The sequence below is a fragment of the Aotus nancymaae genome, unplaced genomic scaffold (assembly GCF_030222135.1).
Source record: "Aotus nancymaae isolate 86718 unplaced genomic scaffold, 86718_ANA_hifiasm-v0.15.2.pri h1tg000020l, whole genome shotgun sequence".
Lineage (NCBI taxonomy): Eukaryota > Metazoa > Chordata > Mammalia > Primates > Aotidae > Aotus > Aotus nancymaae.
Window position 1 is genome coordinate 69753911 of NW_026988432.1, and position 22945 is coordinate 69776855.

Genomic DNA, 22945 nt, shown 5'->3' on the forward strand with positions numbered 1-22945 from the left:
AATAATGAAATTGAGACCATTCTCCAATTTGGTGAATCTTGAGCATCTAGGATGTGCAAGATACTGTGCTAAACACTGGGGTATGTTAAAGTAAAAAAAAAAGGTAGTCTGCACACAGACTTGCACTCGTGGGAGAAGGCATTTCTGGAATTTACAAAAGATAATGGGTTCAGCTTTGTAATAATGGTAGAAATTGTATAGTAGGCATAAAAGAGACAAGTTATTTAAGCTGGCAGAATTTGGAAGGGGTGCCCAATTTCAATAGGTAAAAAAAGGCCAGGTGTGTTTAGGGAACAGGATATAAGTACCAGTCTGATGAAAGAGTAGGTTACATTTAGGGAACTAGTGGGACATTAATCTGAAATCATACCTTGTGGTTACATTGTAGAAGGTTTTTTTTTTTTTTTGAGACGGAGTTTCGCTCTCGTTACCTAGGCTAGAGTGCAATGGCACGATCTCGGCTCACCGCAACCTCTGCCTCCCAGGTTCAAGCAATTCTCCTGCCTCAGCCTCCCGAGTAGCTGGGACTACAGGCACGCGCCACCATGCCCAGCTAATTTTTGTATTTTTAGTAGAGACGGGGTTTCACCATGTTGACCAGGATGGTCTCGATCTGTTGACCTTGTGATCCACCCGCCTTGGCCTCCCAAAGTGCTGGGATTATAGGCTTGAGCCACCGCGCCCGGCCTGTAGAAGGTTTTAAAAGTGGCTGAGGCATACCACTTTAAACAGTTGGTAAAAGGGGAACTAAGAGAGATGTCTGAACTTAAAACTAGATAGGCCTTACTTCTTATTCCCTGGGAGGCACCCTGCGTGGGGCCTCTGCAGGCTCTGCTCAGTGTCTAAAGAGATTTGGAAATCACAGTGGGAGTTCTGTTCCTCCTTTCCAGTTGTCAAGTGAGGTGAGATACTGAGGTATAATAGCTAATGTTTGTTGAGTATTTCCATGGACCAGTACTTCTCTAGATACCTTATAGGAATAGCTTTAAATCCTCACAGTAAGCCTCTAAAGCAAGCACTTTAATTGTCCCCATTTTACAGACAAGGAAACTGGCCAGTTAAAGCTACTTGCCCAAGGCTACACAATTTGGAAGAGGGAGCTAGAGCGAGGATTCAGATCCAGGCAGCTTGGTGTTAAAGAGTCCAGGCTTTCCTGCTGCTGAGACTCTGAATCAGAGATCTCTGTTAACAAGAGTCCTGTCAGGTTGCTGAGTGTTACAGGGAGTGTGCTGATGACTTTAGGATATTTGTGGAGGAAGGACATTTATTTTATTTTATTTTATTTTGAGACAGAGTTTCGCTCTTGTTACCCAGGCTGGAGTGCAATGGCACGATCTCGGCTCACCGCAACCTCCGCCTCCTGGGTTCAGGCAATTCTCCTGCCTCAGCTTCCTGAGTAGCTGGGATTACAGGCACGCGCCACCATGCCCAGCTAATTTTTTGTATTTTTTAGTAGAGACGGGGTTTCACCATGTTGACCAGGATGGTCTCGATCTCTTGACCTCGTGATCCACCCGCCTCGGCCTCCCAAAGTGCTGGGATTACAGGCTTGAGCCACCGCGCCCGGCCCTACGGAAGGACATTTATTAACAAGTATCTGGTGTGAGTGACAGTCTGGAACATGTAGACATATTTAAGCAGTTCACCTCCAATGTGTGACCACTTTGTAGAAAAAGAGGTTAAGATACTTTAAGAAGGGTGGCTCATTACATTCCAGTATACCCTTTCAGCTCTGTGGCTAAATATTTGGTTTACTTTTTTGGGATTCATAAAATCTTGAGATTTTTCTCCATTTATCTTTGCTCATTGAGTGTGGACAAAGGTAGAATAAAGGTAGTTTACTCTTTGCAAATACCAACGCTGTAGGGTTCCAAGAAGGGATATCAAGAACTGTGGAAACATGACTTGAGTTTGACAATTAGGAGTCCATTCCTGATGAACTTAACGTGTTCAGGACCAAGATAGACACACCATGAAATGAGTCAAAATAAGGTGTAAAAAGTGGAAGCCTGGCTTCCTCTATGGAAAAAAAAAGTGGAGACCATTAAGGGAAGAAGACAAGAATGGTCATTAGTAATGAAGCAGAATCAAGGAAGGGGTGTGTGTGGTGTATGGGTGTATTTGTGTGTGAGTGATATGTGTGCTTGTGGGGTGTATGTGGGTGTGTGTTGTGTATGGGTGTGGTATGTATGTGTGGTTGTATGTGAGTGTGTGGGCTGTGTGGTGTGGGTGTCTGCTGTGTGGTGTTGAAGCAGGAGGGCCACAAACAAATCTCTGGAACACTGAACAGGGAAGGAAGTGATAATTTTACTCAGCCAGGAGCTGCAGCAGGCATGGATGCCTCAACAACTGAGCTCCCCGACAAAGAAAACCCTGGCCCTTTTAAAAGCTTACAGTCTAAGAGGTGCACATGTGAGAGGGTCGAGAGCGTGGGGGACGTGACTTAGATGCGGGGGGGGGGGGCGTCTAATCGTGATTAAGCAACAACAGTACCTTGCGGGGAAAATCCCTCCATATCATATCCGTGATTTAGACCTGACTGGCGCCAACCGGTCCCTCCTCTGGCTGACTTTTAACTTCTTTTGAGATGCAATGTAGAAGGCTAAAAGGGAAATGGCCTTTGAAACTCGGGAGGAGGGGATCTCCGTGTGTGTGTGTGTGTGTGTGTGTGTGTGTGTGTGTGTGTGTGTGTGTGTGTTTGGATAGAGAGGTGCTGAATTTTTGCAGGCAGAGAGAAAGAGGGCGTCTCCTTCCTCAGTGTCAGCGTGTGTGTTTGGATAGAGAGGTACTGCATTTTTGTAGGCAGAGAGAAGGAGGGGGTCTCCTTCCTCAGTGTCTCAGTGTGTGTGTGTGTGTGTGTGTGTGTGTGTGTGTGTTTGGAGAGGGGCTGCATTTTTGTAGGCGGAGAGAAGGAAACCAGTGGAGAGGATATCCAAGAATGACAGCTGAGCCACGCTTGCAGGAGGTAGAAAGTGGTCAAATAAGCAGATATATTTTCCCACCAGGCCAACCTCGGGACTAGGGACTGTTACTTTGCGTTTTCCCTCTTCTCTCCACTAAAGTGCGCCGGCCATCTTTCAGTAACTTGCATGAAGTTAAGGAGCAAGCTTTGGAAAAGAGGGACTTTTTTCCCTCTGTGACTATATGAAATAAATTTTGAGATAAAGAGACCTTACTGAAAAGGACTGAGGTACATTTTGAGTGAAAGGTATGGTCTCAGTGAAGTAGTATAGTAGTTAAAGAATTGTGCCGAGCAGATGGCGGTGATGGGATTTGTGGCCTAAGAAGGATGGAGAAAAGTAGGAAGCTACTTAGGGACGAATTATGCCTCATCTCACTTTTTTCCCAGTCGAGACAAACCCTACTCTGTCACCAAGAGATGATTGGATGTAGCGCACTGTCATCAAACTTGGATCCCGAGGAATTATTTATTGAAGGTGAAACCTGAGGCATTTCAGCGCCTACCAACAGGAAAGGTCGGCTTCTGCCCACGGAAGGACGAGACCTATGGGGGGGATTTGTTGACCGGGAATACTTCTTTGCTCATAGAGTGACTGGTGGTGCCCTGGAGCCCCAAACAGAATAAGCATTATTTTCAAATTCAACAAGACATTGAAGGCGGCGCCAACGGCAGATGTCCCTCAGATCCCCGCCAGCGCAGAGCTTCATTTCCTCCTCCGGACTTGCCGGGCGCGCGGCTTCCTCGCTTCAAATCCAAGAACGTGCTGTCCTCACCAATCACCGGGCTTCTTCCCGCCCCATCTCTTCGTGCTGTCCAATCAAAAGTCGGCCCCAGTCCCCTCCCCTTGCCGCGTGCCGCGAACAGACGTAAACCAGAGGCTGGTGCGGTACTGTAGTTCCAATCTGCAGCCGGTGTGGGGACGGGGGCACGCGCACGCGCATTTGGAGTGCTCCACACCCCTTCCCTTCTTGGACCTTCCGCTTCACGCTTCCCCCTGCCGCCTGGGACGCGGGCTCGGTGAGGAGTTTCGCCGGTGTGTAGGCCTGCGCACTGGCAGGAGGCCGACTCATCCACCGTTAGCGTACGTTTCGGCTGCCAGGCTGGTGGGTCATTGACGGTTGGGTCGGGCGGAGGCGCAGGCTCCGGACCGAGGGCTGTGGGGCTGCGAGGCTCGCAAGGCGCGAGAGGAGTGACTGCCGCTTTCTGCGCGCGCCTCCGCGCCTGGCCGGGCTTCCGAGCTGAGCTCAGCCGTGGGATTAATTGCATGCCTCTTTGTCACTGGGCTCTGGCCAGGCGTGATGAGGTAGACTCTTAGTGGGGATTACATCCTTCTTTCCTCTCCTCCTGTCTGGGGACTTGCAACTCTTGAGGGACAGGCCGTCTCTGTGCTTCCCTCTGGAGTTTCTTGCAAAGTGCTTGTGGAGTGACCAGTGGTGGTTGCTTTATGTGCATTGTGATGGGCGGTTCTATTTCTCCTATTTGTTTAAAATTCTGACCCAGGAAGTAACCTTGTTAACTTAATGCTTAATGCCCTTGTCTTCCGTTTACTCACTTGATTTGGTTTCTGCTAGGCTGTGTTCATTTATTCCTAATAGTTTACCTACATTCCTGGCCTATGATTTCATTATGAACTGAAATGAGACGAATGTTAATACACTCTACTTTTACTTTGCTCTTAATTTCAGAGTTTGTTTAGTAAAACATGAGGATCTTTTTAAGGCAGTCGTTTGGAGAACAGCGGTTTATATGACAGTATTTCCATTTGCTGTTATTAATTTGAGGTCATTCGACTGGCGTTTATACTGCTCCAAAATCAACTTTTTCTCCAAATTTCAGTTTTCTGGGCAAAGTTTATGTTAAGCCTTGAACAATAATATACCAAATGCCTACCTAATTTTAAAGTATATCTTAAAGTGCCAAGAGTAAATGATGAGTTTTAGGGAAGTTTGACTCGGCTTTGGGTTCCACAGCATATGCTTTTAAATGTGTTTAACTGTATACATAGAAATACGATTAATGGCTATGGTCAATAATCTTTTATGTACCTAGGAATGTAATTAGTGAATCTAGATGTGAAATTTGAGGTCACTACTTTAAAGAAATAACGAGAAATTGCAAATATAACTACTCAGTTTAAATATGGTAGAAGAAAAGATAACATACTGTCTTTACTTGAGATGATGGAGGAGGGGTGAGTGATGCAATAATGTGAGAAATTAAAGGAAATTTCCTTTAGGAATGTTATGTTCATGAATGGTTTACAAGTGTAATCCTTTCTGGAAAAGAGACTAGATATTAAGTTACATCTTGAGGCATCTTCCCATGGGTTTTGTTATCTTTGCACCCTTAGCAGAGCTCTGTTGAAGTACTTAACACTACCGTAGTTGACAGGGATTGTCAGCTCCCTGAGCGGAGCTGCCTTATTTATTTTTGCATTCTTGGTGCCAAGTACAGTGTTCTTCATGGGTTATGTTTGATAATGATTGTTGCATGAATGATTTTTGCATAATTTCTTTTTTTTTTGAGATGGAGTCTCGCTCTGTAGACCAGGCAGGAGTGCAGTGGTACAATCTTGGCTCACTGCAACCTCCACCTCCGGGTATTGGTTCAAGCAGTTCTCCTATCTTAGCCTCCCAAGTAGCTGAGGTTACAGGCACGAGCCACCATGCCCAGCTAATTTTTTTTGTATTTTTTAGTGGAGACGGGATTTCACCATGTTGGCCAGTCTTGTCTTGAACTCCTCACCTTGTGATCCACCCGCCTCGGCCTCCCAAAGTGCTGGGATTACAGGCATGAGCCACCATGCCCGGCCTCTTTGCATAATTTCTAAGTTTTCTTTAGATTAGGCCCCTTCTAAATAGGAATAACGGAAGAGTTTTGTATAAACTTTAATCATTTACATGTCAGTATATGAATGAATAATTTAGTAATTACAAGGCTAGACTTGGGGAGGCTAGTTGGGAGACTTGTGTGATAGTTCAGAATGAAAAGTGATGGGCAACCGGCATTAGGAATAGAAAACTGGGTCTCAGCTCCAGAATTGTATTTGAAGTTAGAAGCTATAGAATTTGGTGAGAGAGCAGGAGGGATCAGATTGGTCCTAGGTGTCTGGATTATATTGCCATTTAATAGGAATGGACTTGGGTGAAGACTAAAGATAACAGAAGGAATGAATAGAGGAAAGGTAAGAAGTTTGGTTTTGTATTTTGTATTGGCATTGCGGGGTAAGGTAGATGTCAGGCATTTGGAAGTATGATCAAGTTATCCATGGGATTGGTTCCAGGACCTGTCCCTGCCCCAGGATACTGAAATTCTCTGGATGCTCAAGTTCCTTACAGAAATTGGTGTAGTATTTGCATATAACTGATGCATATGTTCCTGTATACTTATTTAAGACAGGGTCTCATTTTGTTGCCCAGGCTGGATTACAATGGCTGTTCACATACGTGGTCACAGCTCACTGCAACCTCAAACTTTTGGTCTCAAGCTGAGACCTTGGCCTCCAGAGTAGCTGGGACTTCAGGCATGCACCACCAGGAGGTGAAATTAGTGCAGAGGAAGGAATAGCCTGGGACCAGACTTGCTTGGGTGGGAATCCTCTGGCCTCACTTGTGCTGTGTATACTGGAAATGTCTCTTCTCTCAGCCTTAGTTTCCTCAATAATAGGGATAATGGCTACCTTACAAATTTACATGGGAAATACTTAGATATTACTTGATAATAGACACTGAGTATCAGCAAACTGGGGGTTATGGATTCTTTTTTTTTTTTTTTTTGAGACAGAGTTTCGCTCTTGTTACCCAGGCTGGAGTGCAATGGTGCGATCTCGGCTCACCGCAACCTCCGCCTCCTGGGTTCAGGCAATTCTCCTGCCTCAGCCTCCTGAGTAGCTGGGATTACAGGCACGCGCCACCATGCCCAGCTAATTTTTGTATTTTTTAGTAGAGACGGGGTTTTACCTTGTTGACCAGGATGGTCTCGATCTCTTGACCTCGTGATCCACCCGCCTTGGCCTCCCAAAGTGCTGGGGTAATAGGTGTGAGCCACCGCGCCCGGCCCCCTATAGATTCTTTCTTACAACTCATATTTTCATCTTGTAGTTCCAGTTCTCTGTCGGGTATTGGGAATATATGGATGAACAAGATAGACATTTCCCCGAGAAGCTGCTCTTCTAAATATATAGGGGTTAAAGTTGAGGTTACCCACTGACTGACAATGTTGTCAGTCATTTCTTTCACAGATACTTATTGAGTACCTACTGTGTGCTAGGCATTGTTCGTGTTAGGAAATGGTGATAGGCAAGGTCCCTGCTCTTAGGGAGAAATTATTTCACTGGAAGAAAACAGATTAATACAAAAATAAAGAGTGATAAATGCTGAAGAAATTTAAATGGATGTGATAGACTGTGGTACTGTTTGACTTAATAGTAGAGATAAACTCTCTTAGAAGGCAACATATAAATTGAGGTGAATGTCAAGAAGGAAGGAGCTAGCTATGCAAATATCTGGGAGAAGAATATTCTAGATCCTGTGGTAGGGGTGGGCTTTAGGGGTATTACAGGAACAGAAAATCCAGTATGTATGAATAAGCCTGAGAATGTGGGAGAGAGTGACAGGTCTCATAGAGTTTTCAGAAGAGGCACGGCACTTGATTCATAGTTAATGGTCTTTTTGTTTGCTTTGTGGATAATTAATTGTAGGGCAGCTAGAATAAAAACATGGAGAGGGGTCAGGAGGCTTTTCAGTAGGGTAAGGTGGTAATAGTGGAGATAGGCAGATATAGTCTATTTCAGTGTGTGTTTGGAACATAGATATGTTTTGTCCTCAGGAATGGACTATACTAGTAGATGTGTTTTGTTTGTATACAAAACAGTGTTTGTATTGAATTTAACTGGCTTTAAGGTAGAGCCTGTAATTTCCAGCTGACCTCAGTCCTTAAAGTCTTGTTTTCTAACAATATTTGTTCCTGAAGATGTTTGAGTTTGAGATCCCTAGTGTGTAAGAAGTAAATTGCATGATACAAAGTCTGAGGTCAGAATCCTGGGTAACACTAACATACGAGAAGCAGATAAAGTAAGAGGATGTCAGATGAGTTGTGAAAGTACTGATTGTGGAGTATTCTCCTAAGATGCTTGGCCATGAAGGGAAGAGAAAACGAAAATGGAGAGAAAAATTCTCATCCCATACTCTGCCTGTAAAAGTTCTTCTCAGTCTTCAGGGCACATTGCTAATAACCTCTCATTTTTTTAGCTTTCCTGATTTATTTATCTTTTTTTCCTCCTGTCGTTATTTCCTTTACTGAATTCCATGCAGTATATATATGATACGTACTCTGAAAAAGAAGGTGGTGGCAGGACGTGCAAATGAAAGATCAGGGCAGCCTCCTTCATCCTAAAATGAGAGAATTTTGAAGATGTTTATGGAAATCAAGAAGAGAGAATTGTTGGAAATATCAAAGAGAAGAAAATGCTGGGGCATGATCTGAAAGGAGGGTGATTATATGATGGTGCTGAATTTGCTATGTATTGACATAGTTTAAAAATTTTATTCATTCACACAGGTTTATTGAGGGTCTTGTGCCAGCACTTTTCTAGCTGGGAATGCAGTGGCAAACCACATGGTCAAAGTCTCTGCCCTCACAGAGTTCACATTCTAAAGTGGGAAGAAAAAGAGATAACAAGTGAGTTAAATAGCATGCCAGGTGGTGGTCAGTACTATAGCACAGAGAAAGCAGGGAAAGGAAGTTGGGAGTGCCCTGTTCAAATCTGTAGGTTGATGAGCCAAGGCCTGACAGTTGAGTGAACATATGCACAAAGACCTGAAAAGTGAGGGTGCAAGATGTGTGAATAGCTGGAGTATCAGAGGCTGGGCAGAGATCAGAGCTAGGGCGGAAGTCCTGGAGGGAAACAGTTTAGTGTGTTTCAGAACAGCAGGGAGGTTAGGATGACTGGAATGGAGTGAGCAAGGGAGAAGAGTAGAGGAGACGAGGTCAGAGATTATATGGGCCCTGACTGGCCATCTTAAAGGCCCTGATTAGCCTTTTACTCTGAATGAGATGGGGAACCAGTGGAGGGAGGGTTTGAGCTAAGAAGCGAGGACCTTTGACTAATGTTGTAGGGGTGACTTTCAGAATAGACTAAGGGAAGCAGAGAGGAGGCCTGAAGACAAAAGGCTATTGCAGTGGGTGTCCAGACAGGAAGTGGTGGTGGCTTGACCAAGGTGATAGCAGGGTGGAGGTTAGGGTGGGGGATGTGGCAAAGTCCTGGGCGTATTATTAATGTATGATTAGGGATTTGCATAGAGATTGCACAGGATGGGATGTGAGAGGGATCTCAGAGATGACTAAGGTTTTTGGCCTAAGCAGCTAGGTGTTTGAGTTGTCATTTTCGCTGGTGGAGAAGGCTGAAGGGCAGGCTTTTCTGGAGGGCATGGAAATGAATTGGAATCAAGATTCAAATGTAGGCGCTGATTAGACATCTAAGTGGAAGTGTCGTATAGGCAGTTGAATATCTGAGGTTTGGGGAGAGGCCCAAGATGGAGGTGTACATTTTATATGATATTTTAAGCTTTGAAATTGAAGGCAATCACCCAGAGAGGGCGAGCTGGTGGAAGAAGTCAAAGATCAAGCCCTGGAGGCTTCCACTGTGGAGGTCCAGGAGATAAGGAGGAACTGGCCAAGGAGAAGGAAAAGCAGCAGCTGGTAGAGTTGGAAGAGAACCATACAGCTGTGTCGTAGAAACCATGTGAAGAAAGTATTTCCCCAAGGAAGGAATAATCAGCTGAATGTTAGGTTACAGGAAAAGGACTGGAAGTTGATCACAGTATGCTAGGACTTGGCAACAGGGAGATCAGGGCTGATGCTGACAAGCATTTTTTTTGGTGGTGTGGTGGGATAAAAGCCACATTGGGATGTGTTTAAGAGAGAATAGGAGTGGAACTGGATGGCCAGTTGTGATTCCTCTGGAAACATGTGATAAAGGGAGCATGGATAGTTGTGGTGGCAGTTGATGGGGTGTGAGATACAGGAAGCCTTTTTTAAAAGGTGGGGGAAATAACAGCTTGCACAGACAGAAGATTCAAAGATGTTAAGAAAGGGGGCTGATTGATAGAGTGGTTTTCAGTGCAGTAAGGGGTTGAGGTCGAGTGCAAAGTAGAAAAGTGGGCTTCAGACGGGGGCATGGACACTTGATAATCAAGTAAGTACTTATTTTTTGGTGTGATGGAGTCTTGCTCCATCACCCAGGCTGGAGTGCAGGGGTGTAATCTCAGCTCACTGCAACCTCCACCTCCCAGGTTCAGGCGATTCTCCTGCCTCAGCCCCCCAGGTAGCTGGGAATACAGGCACCTGCCACGACACCTGGCTAATTTTTATGCTTTTAGTAGAGATGAGGTTTCATCATGTTGGCCAGGCTGGTTTTGAACTCCTGACCTCAAGTGATCTGCCTGTCTCAGCCTCCCAAAATGCTGGGATTACAGACATGAGCCGCTGCACCTGGTCTCATAATCTCTTTAGTGGTCATAAAACTTTTTCTTTTCTTTTCTTTTTTTTTTTTTTTTTGAGACGGAGTTTCGCTCTTGTTACCCAGGCTGGAGTGCAATGGCGCGATCTCGGCTCACCGCAACCTCCGCCTCCTGGGTTCAGGCAATTCTCCTGCCTCAGCCTCCTGAGTAGCTGGGATTACAGGCATGCGCCACCACGCCCAGCTAATTTTTTGTATCTTTAGTAGAGACGGGATTTCACCATGTTGACCAGGATGGTCTCGATCTCTTGACCTCGTGATCCACCTGCCTTGGCCTCCCAAAGTGCTGGGATTACAGGCGTGAGCCACCGCGCCTGGCCTCTTTTTCTATTTTATAGAGTAATTAAATTAGTCCATATTGTCTAAAATCTATGCTTTAATCCAGTTTGTCATTGATCCTAGTATACTCCTTTATTACTTAAGTAGCTCTTTGAATAGTCTTCCAGGCTTTGAAGTCTTCTCCCTTCTTATACTACAGGCTGATTGTGTCAGTCCTTTGTTAGTTGCAGAGTACAGTTCAAACTTTCTAATATACCATTTCAGACTTTTAGAATCTAGCTCCATTCTGTTATTCTAGCTTCATTTACTGTATTATTTTATTTACCTGCTGCCAAAATACATTGGTGTATTTGCTGTTGCTAGCATAGACATAGCACTTAGAGTGGATTTTCAAGTCAGACCTGGGTTTGAATCTTACTAATTACAACCTTGGGAGAATTTAGCTAATTTAGTCTCTCAGTTTGTTTCTTCATCTGTAAAATGGGATAATACCTACACTGTAAGGTTTTCTGTGGATTCAGTGTGTTAATAGGTATGCAATAAAATTTAATTCTTTTCCTTCTTGGCTCACGTTTGTTTGTCATCCTAAAAAGCTCTCTCATTCCATACTCTGCTGTAAAAGTTCTTAATCTTGAAAGCACATTGCCAATATCCTCTCATTTTTTTTTTAGCTTTTTCCAATTTATTTATCTTTTTGTCCTCTTGTCATTATTTCCTTTACTGAATTCCATGCAGTGTGTATATGATACGTACTCTGAAAAATTGTTGAGGCTGGCTAACATTTTCAGAGCACTGTGGTCAGGTTCTCTAGTAATAGCATAGGTTTTGTGCTGGTGTTTTCCAGATACAGTCATTCGTGTACCCCTTTTACCACTTTTGCCTTGTCTATGTGCCAACTATACTTTAACTGAAAACTTTGCTTTGAATGCACTCACTTTTTAATTCACTTTTAACAGCACTGTGAGATCTGAGCTAGATTTTTGCTAGTTGTGCTTTTTCTGTTCCGCATTAGAATGAGTACATAAATATCAAACTTTTAGATATGCCTTCAAATCATTTGTATATACCATCAGTATTATGCCATCTTTGCTTTCTTTACTAGATAAATTTGTAGTAATTCATTTTTCTTGCTACACCAAGTGAAGAGTAAATTAAGATGTGTATTGTGTTATTAATGTTAATTTTAAAAGGTAAGTTTAACGTTTAAGGTTTCTGTTCTCAGCTATAAAGTAGCAAAGTATTCTGAGATTTTACCTCAGACGATTTGCCTATTTCCCCTCTTACTGATGCTAAAAACAGATTTTTTTCCTAAGATTTATTAATTTTCTAAGACGATACTTTTAATCATTTAAAAACATTCTACAGTAATATGTGACCTATAGAAATACTTTGTTATTGCAGTGAGATGGAAGATTTTCGAGGGATAGCAGAAGAATCATTTCCAAGCTTTCTAACCAATTCATTATTTGGTAACAGTGGGATTTTGGAAAATGTCACTCTTTCTTCAAATCTTGGCTTGCCTGTTGCTGTTTCCACACTTGCTAGGAATACATCCAGCACTGAAAACAGGTAAGATTTGTTTTAGCAGATTTTTTTCCAGGTCCATAAAACCTACAGCATACTGATATTTACATAATATTTCTCAGTCAAGCTTGAACTTTTTGTTTTATGAGTGAGGGAGTTGGCCAAATATGTGAAATGAATATAGAAAATACAGAATTTACTGTCTCTTGCCCTATTGCATTGCCTTTTCAGTGGGTAGGTTTGGGTGGGTTTGGGATTTGAGCACCAGTTATCTATTTTGGTCTATTACTTTTTTTGTCTATAGTGTTTTGGATTTGTATTAGTTCAGTCATATTAATGGCTAGTAATGTAAAACAAGTTGTGGTAGCGAAGTTCAAAGGAAAATTAATCATAAGGTTAAAGGAGTATCTCTTGGCATCAAGGGCAGGAAATGCAGAGCTTCGCTGCAAGAAGGGACAGGAATTGGGATTTGGGAAGCTATCAGGTCTTAGGTTTTTGTCATCCCACTCTATGTCTCTCTGTATAACTCTTTCATTCTCTTTTCTCTCTCTTTTCCTTTTTTTTTTTTTTTTTTTTTTTTGCTAATTAAAAATTTTTTTTGTAAAGATAGGGTCTTGCTGTGTTAGCTAGGCTGTTCTTGAACTCTTGGGGTTCAAGTGATCCTCCCGCCTCAGCTTCTCAAAGTGTTGAGATTACAGGTGTGAGCTACTATACCTGGCCTCTTTTTCTATACACTGATTTTATTTGCTTTTCTGTTCATGTTATAGAATATGGCAACACAAATTCTCAAAAGACATCTATGAATTACATTTCTAGCTACGCAAGGAGACTGATGAACTGTCTCTTGAAATCTCACAAGTTTCTGGTCCATCTTAGGTTAGGTATCTGTTCCAAATCCAGTCACCTGTGACTAGAGTTTTGGGTCATTGAGTCTATTTAGAAGTATGACATAGCCTCACTTTTTGGTTCATTTCAGCCAGGTTTGTTCTTTACTGGACTTGTGTGGCTATCTCTCTCTTTCAACCTTCAGTCTCTCCTAGGTTTCTGAAGCAACTTGGCTCTTGCCATTCTAGTAACTTTCAGCTCCTGAAGTCAAATTTCTCTTTCTTAGAAACTCAGCCGGGCCAGGCATGGTGGCTCATGCCCGTAATCCCAGCACTTTGGGAGGCCAAGGTGGGCAGATCATTTGAGGTCAGGAGTTCGAAACCAGCCTGGCCAACATGGTGAAATCTTGTCTCTACTAAAAATACAAACATTAGCCAGGTGTGATGGTGCATGCCTGTAATCTCAGCTACTCAGGAGGCTGAGGCGGGAGAATTGCTTGAACCTGGAAGGCGGAGGTTGTAGTGAGCTGAGATTGGACCAGTGCACTCCAGCCTGGATGACAGAGGGAGACTCTGTCTCAAAAAAAAAGAAAAAACAAAATTAACTAGCGTTTTTTTTTTTTTTTTTTTTTTTACTTTTAAAATGTCCATTTTGTTAGCAGATACACCTTGTTTTGTATCTTCAAATGGATTGTGTATAGCATATACATCCATTACATGTAGGGTCTTGAATAATGTATAAAGTTTGCCTGTGCTTAAATTGTCCACGTTCCTGTCTTCTCTCAACCTAAACATTTAGTGAGGAGCATTGTCTTGTCCTTTGGGATGAAGAGATTGTATTAACGCTCTCAGTTTTTAGAGCTTTGTGATTTTTGAGTGTATTGTTGAATACAGATAAACTCCCTATTGCTGAGCCACAAGTTTCCATGCTCTGCAGAGGATGATGGTGTGGAATACAAAGGCCCTATTTGTTTTCACTCCCGGTGGTTGGTTTTACTGTCACGCAGCCCTATGTCATGATGGCATTTAAATATGTGTAATTTAATTCTTAACAATTAAAACATTTCTTTTTTTGTAGATATCCTGATATCCAGGCATCTTACTTAGTAGAAGGGAGATTTTCAGTTCCATCTGAGTCATCTCCCAGAAACCAGAGTGACACTGAACCAATAGAGAGGGTACAGCTTAGCTTCCAGGATGATGAGTAAGTTCATAACTTCATTTGCTTTTACTATGTTAAAAGTGGGTCTTATGCAGTCTTGTGGAAAATAACAATGTGATCGTGTTTGTAATTAATTCTGATTAATTCTAAGAGTCTTTAAGAGTTTTCTTTTTTTTTTTTTTGAGGCAGAGTCTCACTCCATTGCCCAGGCTATTATGCAATGGCACGATCTCAGCTCACTGCAACTTCTGTTTCCCTGGTTCGAGGGATTCTCCTGCCTCAGCTTCCTGATTAGCTGGAATTACAGGCATGTGCCACCATGCCCACCTAATTTTTTTGGTATTTTTAGTAGAGATGGGGTTTCACCGTGTTGGCCAGGCTAGTCTCAAACTCCTGACCTCAAGTGAACCGCCCACCTTGGCCTCCCAAAGTACTGGGATTAGAGTTACAGGCATGAGCCACTGCACCCAGCAAAGAGTTTTCTTTATGCACTTTAATCACATTTTTAGTCTTTTAAAACATTTTTTTTGGATTCTAAAAATGGTGTATGTGCTATTGAAAAAAACAGAGAATGTAGAAAATTATTTGGAAGACAATAAAGGCCTGTAATCCCACTAACTAGAGGACAGCCATTGAGTACATTTTTATTTGTAGTCTTTCAGACTATTTTCTATGTGCATTTATTCCTTTAAATCTTTTTTCACTTCTAATATGAGGCTATGGAAAAAGAAAAATGAAAATAAATTTTTTTTTTACAAAATAAGATTAAACTCATTCTGTTTATTATATTTAAAAAATTAAGATGCAGTATTATGTTCAGCTTTCAATTACAATTAATATAAATCTGTGTCATAGTGTTAATGACTGTATACTCAGGTCTGTATTGGCCATTTGGATTATTGCAGTTTTGCTATACAAAGGTAATGAACTCCCCTATGTGTACATTTATATATACATTTTTCACACCTAGGATATTGTTAAGATTTCTAGGATTTAAATTGCTGAGTTAAAAATACTTTATTTTAAAGACCATTAATTTGTAATTAACACATTGCTCTTTAGAAAACTTGTATCCGTTTATTCTCCTAGTAGATATATTATGGGAATGCTGACTTCTCTCAATCCTGCCCAACATTTGATGGTGCTATTTTTAATCTTTGATTTTTAGAGGTGAAAATAATTTACATAATACACATGTATATATGCATGGAAGAAAGTCTGGAAGTTTATAAAACCAAAATGGTAATAGTGGTATTACAGACAATCTTGTTTTCTGTGTTTAAATTTGTATTTGAATATTTATGGTATTGAACCTACTTTAATATCTATTCATTACTTATATTTATGTTGTGAATTGCCTCTTAATAGCCTTTATATGTAGGTGCTTTCTTTATATTAAAGATGCTAACCCTGTGTATGCAGTCCTTCACTGTATATTTTTGACTGCATGCCTACTCTGTGCCAGCCACTTCTCCAGGTGGTTAGGAAATTCCAGTGACTAAAACACATGTTAAACAAGACAGTAAAATATGCTAATTTTATAGTATATTATAAGAGAAAAGTGCTAGAAAAAAATAAAATATGATAAGGAGGGTTATTAGGAAGGCTGAAGGCAGTGGTCAGTATGGGTCTTATTGTGGACATAAGATATGAGCCAAGGGCATAATGGCTCACGCCTGTAATCCCAGCACTTTGGGAGGCTGAGGCGGGTAGATCACCTGAGGTCAGGAGTTTGAGACCAGCCTGGCCAACATGGTGGAATCCCATCTCTACCAAAAACACAAAAATTAGCTAGCTGTAGTGGCATATGCCTGTAATCCTAGCTGCTTGGGAGGCTGAGGCAGGATAATTGCTTGAACCTGGGAAGTGGAGGTTGTAGTGAACCAAGATTACACCACTGCATTCCAGCCTGGGCGACAGAGTGAGACTCTGTCTCAAAAAAAAAAAGAAAGAAAGAAGATATGAATCAAGACTTGACGGGAGGGAGTTAATAACTATGTGGACTCCAGGGGGAAGTGGACATCAGGCCTAGGGTGCAGCCAGCCTGAAGACATTAAGGCAGGAGTGTAGTCCCTGTGATCACAGAGTGGCAGGGAGGCTGGGGAGGTGGTGAGCAGGACCTTGACTCTGACTCTGAGAGATACGGGAAGAAACTTGAGGGCTCCATCTGAATTGTGTTTTAAAAGGCCCACTCTGAGGATCACTTGAGCCCAGGAGATTGAGGCTGAAGGGAGCCATAATTGCACCACTGCACTCTAGCCTGGGTGACAGAGTGAGAACCCTGTCTCAAAAAAAAGGCCCACCCTGGCTTTTACATGGAGAAGAGACTATAGGAGGCGAGAGTGGACACAGCACGAGCACTGAGTCTCAATGGTCTGGTAGTGAGGCAGATGGAAGAGAGCACCAGGCCTGGTCCTCAGGATGCTCCACAGTGAGAAGCTGGGGACAGGAGGAATCAACAGCGAGATTAAGAATTAGTGATCAGAGGCAGGAGGAAAACAGTGCCTCCTGGAAGCCATGCCAGGAGCATGTATAAAAGAAGAGTTACCCAACTATGTCAAATAAAATGAGGGCAAAGAATTGACTCTTGGAATTAGCATAGATTAGGTCCTTGGTAACCCTGATAAGTAGTTTGGTAGAAGTAGGGCAAGGCACCATAGCCTACTTGGAGCGAGTTTCATAGAGAACGGGAGTTAACTGTTAGAGGCAGTAGGAAGCTTGTGGAATTTTGCTGCGAAAGGGAGCAGAGAAATGAGGCTGTGATAGCTGATGGTTGTAGTGGGTGAAGAGAGGTTTCACTTTTTTTTGTGGTGGGAGAAGTTGCTGCATTTTTACGTGATAATAGGAATAATCTCCTGGAAAGATAAAACTTGCTGATGTAGAAGGGGAAGAGAATTGCTGCAGTAATGTCTGTGTCAGTAAGAGAGTGGGCCACAACTTGCAGTGCGGGGAGTAGCTTTAGCTGGGTAGGACTGCGGGCAGTTCCTCTGCAGGAATAGGTGGGAGGACGGCCTGTGTGGGTGCATGTAGTGGTAAGAATCTGTGGAAGTTACCTTTTCAGTGCTTGAGGCTGAAAGTAGGGTTAATGAAGTAGGAAGCATGGCCATCAAGTCTGAGTGAGGGTAGAGGAAGAGGAGTTGGTGGTTTAAAGAAAAAGATGTAAAATTACCACATAGAGCATAGGAAAATGAATGAAGAGAGTTGAAATGTTAGGATTCTGGATAACATCAGGGGCCCAACTTGAGGGCTATAGGCATGAATTTAGTGTGGGACTGTTATTTCTCCAGCCACATTGAGCTATAGGAGTGCAGGTAAAGAGGAGGCAGAGAATTGAATTTAACCAGGGTTGTAGGCAGTGAGGGACAAGGTTGCTGAGGATGTAAGATTGGCCATGTGCTTTAGGTTAAGGAGACGGAGAGGTTATGGTCAGGGAAAGGGAGAGCGGTGTGGTGGTACAGATGGGTTGGAGGTGCAGGTGGGGTCAGCATCATATAGTTGTGGTACTAGAGACAGAGGGGTAGTAGGTGATTCAAAGCTGTGAGGCTCTAGGGAGAGCGACCTGGAAGTGGCACTGAGGGCAAGGAGGGCCTATATATTCCATCTCCTCACCAGATGATGATGCCATGGCTGTTGGAGAGATGAGGGTCCCCATTTTTCAGAGCTTGGGGGTAGCAATGTCCTCACAGGATATTCAGGCTTTCGTTAAAGCAGTAAAGTGACAGGAATGTTCAGAGAAGGGGTTCAGGAATGGCTTGTCAACCCAGCTCTGTAAATTCTAGAAGGCACAGTAGAAGGGTTTTATTTGTTGGGGAGTAGAAGAGCTGTACAGTCTTAAGGGACTTAGAGTGCCAGCAGTGAGGCATCCTGGGCTGGTTGTAGGAGCTGAATCAGAAGAAATCACAAATGTTGGGGATGGGAGGGCATCTTGAGGCTCAGGTATACTTTGACTTTTGCTGAGGCCAGGAGCTCTGGAAACTGGTCTTGTTGGCCCTTGTTGATGGAAGATAGGAGTCCTGGTGAGGGGGAGTCTTAGACTCAGTTCCTGGGGGAGGTAAGTGCTTAGAGCTAGCCCTTGACTCTTGAACGGTCTGAAGCTCTGGGTTGTTGGTCTGAGTACGAGGGCCTCCTTGGACACTGTACTGGAGAGTCAGCAGCCTGGAAAGGCATGGCCTCAGTCTCTTGGTGAGGGATGACTTCTTTGACCCCTTCTTGGGGAGGAGGGAATTTGTGTTTCAAATGTCTTTATTCTGATCTTGGAATTAATTAATACTTGAGCTGAGTACAGAATTTTAGGATGAAAATAAATTTTCACACAATTTTGAAGACATTGCAACATTGTATGTGAAGTCTGATGTAATCTTGATGCTCTTTTTTTTTTTATCTGAACTATGTTTTCTGTCTGGAAGTTTTAGAATCCCCTTTGAGTCCCTTGTGGGTGGGGCTATTTTCCTCGATTTTCTAAATCAATTGGCATTGATCTGGAGATTAATTCTAGATAATTATGATTTCCTTAGCATTTTTTTTCTATTTTTTCCTTTTGTCTTTCCAGAACTACTATTTTGGATTGTCTGGGTTTTTTTTTGAGACAGAATCTCACTCCTTCACCAGGTGCCAGGTTGGAGTGCAGTGGCGTGACCTCGGCTCACTGCAACCTCTGCCTCCTGGGTTCAAGCAGTTCTCCTGCCTCAACCTCCCAAGTAGCTGGGACTACAGGCGCGCGCCACCACGCCCAGCTAATTTTTTTGTATTTTTAATAGAGACGGGGTTTCACCATGTTGGCCAGGATGGTCTTCATCTCTTGACTTTGTGATCCACCTGCTTCGGCTTCCCAAAGTGCTGGGATCACAGGCGTGAACCACTGTGACCGGCCTGTCTGGGTTGTTTTATATTTTTCCTTTTTTTTCTGGTTAGTACAAAAAAACATTGTTCTAGATAAGTTTTTTCCCTGCTCATTAAATCATTTGGCAATCATCATTTAAATAATAAGAACTCTTTTTTTGACTTTTTCTTAATGGGCCTTTTTTGTGGATGTACACTTGACCCTTGAACAACCTGAGTTTGAATGGTATGGGTCCACTTATAAGCAGATTTTTTTCAACCAAACGTGGATAGAAAATTCAATATTTGTGGATATGAAACCTGAGTGTAGTCAGTGCTGACTGTGGGACTTGAATATTGCATATTTTGATAGATGTGGGGGTCCTGAAACCAATCCCCCATGTATAATGAGAGTTGACTGTAACAGCTACATGGATATTTCTGAAGATTTTAATGAGAAATTTTGAAAGTTCTGTAAACTGTTCCTTTTCTCCAGGGCTGTTTGTATAGTTTGTTCATTTTTATTTTTGTCTTCTCGAGCTGCTCCTTTTTTTCTTGTGTCTGATTTGTGGCTGTCTTCTAGGCTGCCTAGTGTAGGCACCCTTAGCTACATACCCTTGTGTATGTCGCTTTCATTTCTCTTTGGCTTCCACACAAGAGGGATGTCGTTCCTGGCTGAGTTTACTTTCGAGTGCGCAGGTTGGAGTCTTAAATTTTATGCCAGATGTTTAACGCTTTGTTCTGGGCCACTGTTATTGCCGTTGCTTCATTCTCCATAGGCATTTTCTGTACCTTGTCTGCAGGCAAGCCCTTCCCTCCCCCTTCCCAGGTGTTCACTGTTGTGTGTGTGGCTGTTGTCTTTGTGGTGAGGAAGAAGGGTGTACTCCTGTCATGCTGCCTGCTAGGCTTTCAGTCTCCCTGTCTCCTACCCTCCCCGACTCTCTCCTGCCCTCTTTCTGACTGTAGTCTTGGAACATTTTCGTGGTTCTTCCTGACAGATTTGTTTCTTTTTCTGCTTCCGGGCCCTTCTGTTCTTGGATTGTGGCTTTCTTTCCCCTTGCACACCCCATCTGCTTTTCAGATTCCAGAATCTGGGGTAAGCGTGGGTTAGGACTGGTAGTTCTTACCCAGATTTCTTCACTTTTATAGATTTCCTTACTGTCATTTTATTGGACTGTTGGAAGTTGCTCTTGCCTCTTTAACTTGAAACTTAGGACTTAGTTTGCAAAGTTTTTGTGAACTAATAAAAATATAGATAGCTGTAGTTTTGAGGAAGTAACTTTTTTAGAGGGCTGGTGGTGAATGTAGAGTGCCCTGCTCTCAACTGTCCCTGTCATTCTAAAGTTCTTGTGATCATACTATGTACTTTTCTTAGGGGAGGCTTTAAAATATGGAAATTGACCTAACTGTACTGACTTAATTTATTTCCTATCACCATCTTGCTCCTTTCTGTCTTTGCTATCCCTTGACTTTATAACTATGCCTTTCTATGTCTTTCTACCTATGCTTTTCCTTTTGTGTACTTGGTGAAATTTTCCCTTGGCTTAAGCTGGTGGCTTTTTATGTACTCCAGCCTCAGTAAAGAGATGGAGAAACTGGGAAATAAATTGTAGTTAGGGTTGGAGGGTTGCCTCAGGCATGAAAGATTGGGATTTGAGAAATATGGAAGAACTTTTTGAAAAAATCCATCCTTGACTGGGTAGGGTGGCTCACACCTGTAACCCTAGCACTTAGGGAGACTGAGGCGTGTGGATCATGAGGTCAGGAGTTCAAGACCAGCCTGGCCAAGATGGTGAAACCCCATCTCTACTGAAAATACAAAAATTAGCTGGGCGTCATGGTGCGTGCCTATAATCCCAGCTACTCAGGAGGCTGAGGCAGGAGAATTGCTTGAACTTGGGAGGTGGAGGTTGCAGTGAGCCGAGATCTTGCCATTGCACTCCAGCCTAGTGACAGAGTGAGACTCCATCTCAAAAAAAAAAAAAAAAAAATCCATCCTGGCCAAATTTGAGTCTGGCTCTGTCAGTTTGTCATGTAATGAATTTGTTGCATTTAGAGGCTTTTTCCTGAAGTTCCATTCCCACTCTTCCTCTTTCTGTGGTGATCTGCTCTAGACCCAAGAGCTTTTGCAGTAGGGTAGGAGGGAAATTGCCTGTAAGAAGAATACTTAAATCCACACAGAAAACAGCAGAGATAGAAAGATAAGGACAAGGACTAAGACTAGGGATAAAGATAAAAACAATCGAAACCTTTATTAATTCAGAGATTTGGCTATTTTGGCAAATATGCCAATATCCTTTAAGTCTGTATAGATTTTAGAAAGCTGAGTCCTGTAGACTGGTCGTTTCAAGGATACTTATTTTGGAAAGAAGAAAAAACACTTTTTATTGCTTGAGAGGAAGAGTAGCAGTATGACATACTCTTTGATTTTGGTATACTGTGTATCACTGGACCCGAAAGGTTGATTCAGTCCCCAGAATACCGTGTAGTGTTAGCAGTTGTAGTTTCTGGCTAGACTCAGATTTTTTTTTTTATTGCTTCCATTTCTTCTTTTTGAGAGGTGAAATACATAACTGATTAATAGATATTTTGTAGATTTACCCAAGGTAACATTTTAACATTTTTCTATTTCTTAATAAAAAAGTTATATCTCTAGGAAAAAGAGCTATGTGGAAAGTCAACATTTGTCAAATGCTTTCAGGAAACAGTCAGCTTTCCAAATGGAGACAGTAGGACCAGAAGAGGAGCCAGGTGGAGCTACAGAATCTTTGCAGGGCCAAGATTTCTTCGACAGGGCATCACCATTGGAACAAGCACAAGGTACTGAACTATTTGAAATTATTTCTTAATGCATATATTGTAACTTCCTTTTTCATTTCCTCATTTTGAATTTTGTTTTGTTTTATTTTGTGTTTTTGAGGCAGGGTCTACTCCTGTTGCCAAGGCTGGAGTCCAGTGGTGTGATCACAACTCACTGCAGCCTCAACTTCCTGGGCTGTTCAACCTATCTTCCCATCTCAGCCTCCTGAGCAGCTGGGTCTATGGGCACACACCACCACACCAGGCTAATTTTTTGTGTTTTTAGTAGAGACAGGGTTTTGCCATGTTGCCCAAGGTGGGCTTGAACTCCTGGGCTTAGGTCATCTGCTCTGCCTTGGCCTGCCAGAATGCTGGGATTATGGGCATGAGCCACTCACTGTGCCTGGCCCTTTTTTTTTCCCTCTTAATTTTTAGATGGGTTCTAGCTATGTTGCCCAGGCTGGTCATGAACTCCTGGGCTCAAGCAGTTCTTTCGCCTCAGCCTCTTGTGTAGCTGGGATTTGATGCGTGCATCGTCACTCTTGGGTTGGATGTATTCATCTTGTACTATCATATGGTAAACTGAAAATGCTTTGGTTTGCATCGTACCTATTAGTGTCATATTTACAGTACTTTTATAGGAAAAGGTCTCCTCTTAACCTTGTTAACTGATTTAAGCCGAAATTATTTTCACTTTGGAAACCATGCTGTCAGATGATCACAGCATACTTTACATTCAAGACAAGACCACTTTTAGTGCATCTTCCACTTTTCTCCCACAAATTAGTTTATATTCTTATCGAGAGTCAATTTTGTTCCTAAGCTTATTTTTATAAAACCGGTGACTTTTAAGTTGTAAAATAAATTATTGTTTCTAAGAAAATGAGGTTGAATGCATTGGAAATACTCAAGGGTAAGTCATTTGAAAAATTGCTTTTGGGCCAGGTGCGGTGCCTCATGCCTGTAATCCCAGCACTTTGGGAGGACGAGGCAGGAGCATCACCTGAGATCAGAAGTTCAAGACCAACCTGGCCAACCTGGCGAAACCCTGTCTCTCC

The 22945-nt window shown here is 42.6% G+C and overlaps 1 protein-coding gene across 1 annotated transcript in view; it reads left to right on the plus strand.

The window, feature by feature from the left end:
* Positions 1-3954: 3954 nt before the first annotated feature.
* Positions 3955-22945, plus strand: part of CEP192 (centrosomal protein 192) — a 135941-nt gene continuing 116950 nt past the window's right edge. The window contains exons 1-4 of the mRNA XM_012472511.3: positions 3955-4043; positions 12162-12329; positions 14187-14312; positions 21790-21908. Of these exons, the coding sequence (XP_012327934.2) occupies positions 12166-12329; positions 14187-14312; positions 21790-21908 (409 nt within the window). The 5' untranslated portion in view covers positions 3955-4043; positions 12162-12165. The remainder of the gene's footprint in view (positions 4044-12161; positions 12330-14186; positions 14313-21789; positions 21909-22945) is intronic.